General features: G+C 40.5%; 1 protein-coding gene across 1 annotated transcript; it reads right to left on the bottom strand.

The window, feature by feature from the left end:
• Positions 1–4,468: 4,468 nt before the first annotated feature.
• On the bottom strand, positions 4,469–7,662 carry LOC141591465 (F-box/LRR-repeat protein At3g58900-like). Its single transcript, XM_074411809.1, has 5 exons — positions 7,427–7,662; positions 5,892–6,686; positions 5,640–5,785; positions 5,206–5,532; positions 4,469–4,748 (listed from the first exon to the last, which is right to left on the bottom strand). Coding segments are annotated over exons 2-4 (933 nt in total). The 5' UTR covers positions 6,678–6,686; positions 7,427–7,662; the 3' UTR covers positions 4,469–4,748; positions 5,206–5,531.
• Positions 7,663–8,321: the final 659 nt, after the last annotated feature.

Raw genomic sequence — 8,321 nt, forward strand, 5'->3', positions numbered from 1 at the left:
GGTTTGTGGCACACTGGCACCCCCAAATGTCTTCCGTTGGTGCTAAAACTTTGTGTGGCAGCTTTATCTGACCCGAGGAACTTTCTATGTGATTTCCGGAGAATTTTGTTCCGGGACCCCGGAATCCCGAAAAACCGTCTATTACACTTCAATTTCAGCCGTTCGGAAGGTCGTACCGGACCCTCTTTCTTTTTCTTCCTGTTTTTCAATCACGCGTCCTAGCTCATTTTAGGAATCAACCTGTTCGATTTCAGCCTCAATTAACGAGCTTTAACGTATTTTTCACGATAATCCGAGTTTCAGCGAATACTGGTTTGTGGCACACCGGCACCCCCAAATGTCTTCCGTTGGTGCTCAAACTTTGTGTCGCCGCTTCATCTGGCTCGAGGAACTTTCTATGTGATTTCCGGAGAATTTTGTTCCGGGACCCCGGAATCGCGAAAAACCGTGTAATATACACTTCAATTTCAGCCGTTCGGAAGGTTTTACCGGACCCTGTTTCTTTTTCTCCCTGTTTTTCAATCACGCTTCCGAGCTCATTTCAGGAATCAACCTGTTCGATTTCAGGAATCAACCTAATCGATTTCAGCCTCAAATAACGAGGTTTAACACATTTTTCACGATAATCCGATCCGAAGTGAATCTTTGGTTTGTGGCACACCGGGACCCCCAAATATCTTCCGTTGGTGCTCAAACTTTGCGTGGCCGCTTTATCTGACCCGAGAAACTTTCTATGTGATTTCCGGAGAATTTTGTTTCGGGACCCCGGAATCCCGAAAAACCGTGTATTATACACTTCAATTTCAGCCGTTCGGGAGGTCGTACCGGGCCCTGTTTCTTTTTCTCCCTGTTTTTTACATCACGCGTCCGAGCTCATTTTAGGAATCAACCTGTTCGATTTCAGCCTTAAATAACGAGCTTTAACACATTTTTCACGATAATCCGAGTTTCGGCGAATCTTTGGTTTGTAGGCACACCTAAGCACCCCCAAATGTCTTCCGTTGGTGCTCAAACTTTGTGTGGCCGCTTTATCTGGCCCGAGGAACTTTCTATGTGATTTCCGGAGAATTTTGTTCGGGACCCTGGAATCCCGAAAAACCGTGTATTATACACTTCAATTTCGGTAGTTGCTCGGAAGGTCATACCGGACCCTGTTTCTTTTTCTCCTGTTTTTCAATCACGCGTCCGAGCTCATTTCGGGAATCAACCTGTTCGATTTCAGGAATCAACCTAATCGATTTGACCTCAAATAACGAGGTTTAACACATTTTTCACGATAATCCGAGTTTCGGCGAATCTTTGGTTTTAGGCACACCGGCACCCCCAAACTTCTTCCGTTGGTGCTCAAACTTTGCGTGGCCGCTTTATCTGACCCGAGGAACTTTCTATGTGATTTCCGGAGAATTTTGTTTCGGGATCCCGGAATTCCGAGAATCGTGTATTATACACTTCAATTTCAGCCGTTCGGAAGGTCGTACCGGACCCTGTTTCTTTTTCTCCCTGTTTTTCAATCACGCATCCGAGCTCAATTCAGGAATCAACCTGTTTGATTTCAGGAATTAACCTGTTCGATTTCAGCCTCAATTAACGAGCTTTAACACATTTTTCACGATAATCCGAGTTTCGGCGAATGCTGGTTTGTGGCACACCGGCACCCCCAAATGTCTTCCGTTGGTGCTCAAACTTTTCGTGGCAGCTTTATCTGACCCGAGGAACTTTCTATGTGATTTCCGGAGAATTTTGTTCCGGGACCCCGGAATCCCAAAAAACCGTGTATTATACACTTCAATTTCAACCGTTCGGAAGGTCGTATCGGACCCTGTTTCTTTTTCTCCCTTTTTTTCAATCACGCGTTTGAGCTCTTTTCAGGAATCAACCTGTTCGATTTCAGCCTCAAATAACGAGCTTTGAAACATTTTTCACGATAATCCGAGTTTCGGCGAATGCTGGTTTGTGGCACACCGGCACCCCTAAATGTCTTCCGTTGGTGCTCAAACATTGCGTGGCCGCTTTATCTGACCCGAGGAAGTTTCTATGTGATTTCCGGAGAATTTTGTTCCGGGACCCCGGAATCCCGAAAAACCGTGTATTATACACTTCAATTTGGTAGTTCGGAAGGTCGTACCGGACCCTGTTTCTTTTTCTCCCTGTTTTTCAATCACGCGTCCGAGCTCATTTCAGGAATCAACCTGTTTGATTTCAGGAATTAACCTGTTCGATTTCAGCCTCAAATAACGAGCTTTAACACATTTTTCACGATAATCCGAGTTTCGGCGAATGCTGGTTTGTGGCACACCGGCACCCCCAAATGTCTTCCGTTGGTGCTCAAACATTGCGTGGCCGCTTTATCAGACCCGAGGAACTTTCTATGTGATTTCCGGAGAATTTTGTTCCGGGACCTCGGAATCCCGAAAAACCGTGTATTATACACTTCAATTTCAGCCGTTCGGAAGGTCGTACCGGACCTGTTTCTTTTTCTCCCTGTTTTTCAATCACGCGTCCGAGCTCATTTCAGAAATCAACCTGTTTGATTTCAGGAATCAACCTGTTCGATTTCAGCCTCAAATAACGAGCTTTAACACATTTTTCACGATAATCCGAGTTTCGGCGAATCTTTGGTTTTGGCACACCGGCACCCCAAATGTCTTCCGTTGGTGCTCAAACTATGCGTGGCCGTTTTATCCGGCCCGAGGAATTTTCTATGTGATTTCAGGAGAATTTTGTTAGGGACCGGAATCGCTAAAAACCGTATCACTTCAATTTCACTGTTCGGAAGGTCATACCGGACCTGTTTCTTTTTCTCCTTGTTTTTCAATCACGCGTCCGAGCTCATTTCAGTAATCAACCTGTTCGATTTCAGGAATCAACCTAATCGATTTCAGCCTCAAATAACGAGGTTTAACACATTTTTCACGATAATCCGAATTTCGGCGAATGCTGGTTTGTGGCACACCGGCACCCTCAAATTTCTTCCGTTGGTGCTCAAACTTTGCGTGGCTGATTTATCTGACCCGAGGAACTTTCTATGTGATTTCCGGAGAATTTTGTTTCGGGACCCCGGAATCCCGAAAAACCGTGTATTATACACTTCAATTTCAGCCGTTCGGAAGGTCATATCGGAACCTGTTTCTTTTTCTCTCTGTTTTTCAATCACGCGTCACAGCTAGATGGAACAAGCGTTTGTCATTTTCGGGGAATTTTGATTTTTCGTCTCATCTATTTTTTTGACTCCTTTCTTATTCAAGACGGTTAAAGATAATATACCACGAATTTGTGCCGTTCTTGTCACCATTTATAAGAACTTTTCTAAGGGTTTCTCTCCTCCTCAACTAACTTCTCCATCAACAATTGCTAAAATTTAATGAGGAAAATTTCCAAACACAACTAAACTAAACTGTTCCATTTTCTAGAACATCTCTTTCATTATAATTTGCTATGTCATGAAACACTTCACTCATATATTTCAATGAAAAAATTATGACGGATATTACTTACTATAAAGAGAACAATACTTATTAACAAGCAATAGGTCTTGGTATAGACGGGTGGAGCGAATAGACGGGTAAAGACCTCTAATAAATGGGTAGGGGGACAAGGTGGACATCCCCAATGTGCTTCCCACTTTATGGCAAATGGGTATTTTGTGAGGGGAGGTGGTATCCGTTTATACGTATAGACGGATAGTGTCCGTCTATAATGAGAATTTGTGATTAACAAGTGTTTGGACAGAGCAAAATGGAGGATGATATGGACTGATGGACATGACCATCGTTTTAGATTATACGAGTAGGTTGGATCGTTGGGTGTTCAACTGTTCATGCATTGTAATTTTTGACTTCAAAAGTTTTACTTTCGCGAGAAACTTTGTTAACCCATTTTAATCTCAGTGGGTCCCACAAGTACTTATGAAAGACTGAAAGTCCGCATGTCTGATTTTTAACGGAAATGTGACGGCGTTGGGCAAGAGTTCCTTAACTGGAAAAATTTGAAGTTTAGGTCCTTGATGGAAAAAATAAGCAAAGTTTAGTCCCATATCTTAGACTTGCCTCGTTATTTTCATGTTAAGGACATCCTTCCCTACTTCCTTGAACATTTGTCATTAACATTTAAAGCAGCAAAATAAATTTAAGTCTTTTAATTCTCTCTTTCCCATCTCTTACCTGGAGGATTTGAAAACAACTAAACAAGTCCTCTATTCTATATGTATGATTAAAAGGTATCTATCTAAACTAGTACATTATAATTTGAACCACATTATTTTATAACCGTTCATCATGGACATAAAATCTGGTCGATAACAAAACCATTCCTATCAACAGGAAGAGGCTCTGAGCTTCGCGGGTCGGCAATGAGCAACTTAAATCAAATACGAGTAAGAAAGCAGAGCGTGCAACAGTTACTCATGATAAACACGAGAAACACCGTCAAGTGTCCACCATAGCTGAAAGTATCAGGAGGCAATACAAAATCACTAGAAAATTGCCTCAATAGATTTCCGAAACCGTGAAGTTATAAGTATACACTTGCATACAGCATACTAACCATTAGTTTAAATTTAAAAAGACGAGAAGGAGAACAGACCAATCGCATTTTCATTGCACATCTTTCACAAGTTTAAAGAATTTTAATTTGCCTTGTAAGATCCATTTCCCTCAAACTCGACTTTCCTAACCAAAGATGTTCAAAAGATCATTGTCTGGCTCTGGCTCTGGCTCTGGCTCTGGCTCTGGCCCTGGCTCTGACTCTGGCTGCAAAACAGAAAAAGGCATTTGAGATTGATTCGGAACAAACAATTTAGAGAAATGTAAGAGATGATATAACATACTAATTAAAGAATCATAAGACAGTAATGACAGCAATCTATTGCGTGACATATGCACAGTCCAAACTCCAGATTGAATATTGAATGAAAGGTAACATATGCACAGTCCAGATTGTAGCTATGAAAGTTAGGACTGCAATGAAAGTAAATGACAAATGTTGAAGGAAGTAGAGAAGGAGTGACAAATATTAAATATTAAATGACTTAAAGGAAGTAGAAACGACAATTTATTTAAGTCAGATTGTATCTTCTTATTAAGTCAGATTGTATCTTCTTAGATTGAATATTGAATGAAGGGTGACATATGCACACCTCCTTCCCTCGAACTCAACTTTCCTAACCTAAAATACGACATGCAATGAAAGTTAGGGATGTTCGTTAACCTTGATTATTTCTAGACAACAATCTATTGAAGCCCTTGGAAGCATCAACAGCTCATTCCTAATCTTCTCCAGTTCCTCCGAATCCAATTTGCAGCTTGTAACAACGGTCATTTTCTTAAGTACACTCGCATTTCTAAGAAGATACCCGATGAGTAAACATGGCCACTCATGCCCACAAAATTCAAGAACTTCGATCTCTTCGGCGTAACATGAAACAGGCATCAACCCAAACCCTATCCACTCAGACGGTATCAACTTCAACTCAGACTCAGACTCTGACTCTGACTCTGGCAGGTAACAACTGTATCTACTGTCTCTGCAAGAGTTCTGCAAAAGAAATTCACGAATGAGAAAAAACTAAGAACGGTTTACAAAACACGTTTTATACACACTCATAAGAAATTAACATAGCGATTATTAGTTGTGATACTAACCATGTCAAATATTTGAGTTGAGGAGATGAAAGCAAGTTTGTCACATATTCACTCGATCTATAATCCCAGCGATTAAGCACTAATTTGGACAGGCAATGAAACACAGGCATCTGTATCTCTTCTTCGTCATTTAGGCTACGAAAAAGCTGTACCATAAAAGCTTATTTTTAATACAAACACTAAAAATTAGGTTGTAATAAGTGAATAATATGTGGAAAAAATAAATCATATATCTAGTAGTCTAGTACACACCTCTACCATGGCGTCTAACAAAACCAATTTTGTGGCTTTAGAGGCAGCGGCATTTAGGAGTTCTTGGTCAAAACCCCGAAAACCTAGAACAATATCACATTCACTATACCTGTAATTGAAGGTTAGCTTGGCCTTCACAAAAGACCCCGAATCTTTCCACGACGGAACAACTTTTAGACCCTTATTGAACTTCAAATTCAGATATCCCAAATTAGGTGCATCAATCTCAAAGGTACCATCATTAAAGTAACACTCTTTCACTTTTAACATTTTGAGTTTCTCAGTTCGGTAAATAGCGTGACCAAACCTGTCTCTATAACAAGTACAACAAATGAGCGTCAGATTTTGAAGCATCCCACAGCAAGAAAACAATTGTTCCATTGACCTAAAATCACGGAATTTGATATATTCTAGATGAAGCTCTTGAACACTCTCTTGAAACCCGCTCCTAACCCATCGATTCAAATCTGAAATATCATAGTCGCCTAGACACACTAGAAGAAATTTCTTGATGGCTGTTGCTTGGTGCGATTCCAAAACCTTATCAACAAATTTCTTAAAGAGTTGAGTTGCTTCAATTATCTTATCCTCATCAGAGTCCGAATCATCAAAACAAGGCGTATCATCAAAAGAAAGACAACTCGTCATAGTAGACAGGTAGCGCCAACTTTTTGATAGAATACTTGTTCTGACAGCATCTCTTGTTGGCAAAAATGAAAGCATTTGACTAAGCACCTCATCAGGCAAAGCACTTATCCTATCCAAGGAATTCACATGTTTATCCATCGACTCTCCCTAAAATGTAAGTGACCAAAGTTACAAACCCAGTTTCACAAATGAATTACACGTCAATTGACAGCAGTCCAAAACGTAATGGAGCAGTACAAACAAAACAACAAAAGAAGCAATCAAGGATTCAAGGTCAATACAAAAAAAAAAAAAAAAAGCAATCAAGATTCAAAGATACGTCTAATAATTTCACTAACTTGAAATCCCCAAAATTAAATCCTAATTTCTCATTCATAAACCCTAATTTCCGCTAACAATTAAAATGATACTTACAATTAACAATTTCACAAATGAATTACACATCAATTGACAGCAGTCCAAAACGTAATCGAGCAGTACAAACAAAACAACAAAAGAAGCAATCAAGGATTCAAGGTCAATACAAAAAAAATAAGCAATCAAGATTCACAGATACGTCTAATAATTTCACTAACTTGAAATCCCAAAATTAAATCCTAATTTCTCATTCATAAACCCTAATTTCCACTAACAATTAAAATGATACTTACAATTAACAATTTCACAAATGAATTACACATCAATTGACAGCGGTCCAAAACGTAATGGAGCAGTACAAACAATACAACAAAAGAAGCAACCAAGGATTCAAGGTCAATACAAAAAAAATAAGCAATCAAGATTCACAGATACGTCTAATAATTTCACTAACTTGAAATCCCCCAAATTAAATCCTAATTTCCCCTTCATAAACCCTAATTTCCGCTTACAATTAAAATGATACTTACAATTAACAATTCGGGCAACGTGGACGACGAATGACGATCTGCGCGGTGGTTAACGGTGAACGGCGCGGTGGTTGACGGTGGTGATTTGTGCGTGGTGACTGGTGAGTAGTCTATGGTGTGTACTGTGTAGTGGACTGGTGTGTTACAATGTAAGGCAGATAAATATGGAGTACGAGAATTGGTTTTGTGTCGTGTTTTTTTTTTTTTTTGGAAAAACCCTACCTACAAGTTTACCTCATCTCGATCTTTAAAAACAATGTCTATAATATGTTCAGGTAACATGCCTACCCAAACTTTCCTACCGTATTGCACCGAACTAACATGGACAAGCTCATGTGCGACATTATTATGTTTCCTACTCATAAACGACCATAAAACAAGTTCAAACTCAGGACATAACGAAAAATATCATCCAAAACTAGATGTAAATCACTTTGACCCTTCGATCTCGTCTCCAAAGCTTCAATAAGACCCTTGCAATCATTCTCGATAATTATCTTCGAATGACCCTGTCGTCTTGCCTCCTTCAAACTTTCGAAGACAGCTATGGCCTCCACGATCCTCGGCTCCACAACTCCTCGCCTGTGCTCAGCCATTCCCCAAAGCACGCTACCAGTGCTATCACGACAAACCGCTCCAATCCCCATACCCCATCCCTCCTTCGTTCCATCATCAACGTTCACTTTCATTATTCCCTCAGCCGGACACTTCCACATCCCCATCCCCGTATGTTGCTCCACACCCTCATCAGTCCTCGCCCTATCATCCAACAACTCCCTCCTTAAATCCCCCACCCTTCTTGCGACTTTCTCAACCTCCACCCTTACATTATCGAACACCCACTTATTCCTCGCTTCCCACATCGCCCAACAACCCCTTACAAGATGAAGACTAG

The sequence above is a fragment of the Silene latifolia genome, chromosome 7 (assembly GCF_048544455.1).
Source record: "Silene latifolia isolate original U9 population chromosome 7, ASM4854445v1, whole genome shotgun sequence".
NCBI classification, from domain to species: Eukaryota; Viridiplantae; Streptophyta; class Magnoliopsida; order Caryophyllales; family Caryophyllaceae; genus Silene; species Silene latifolia.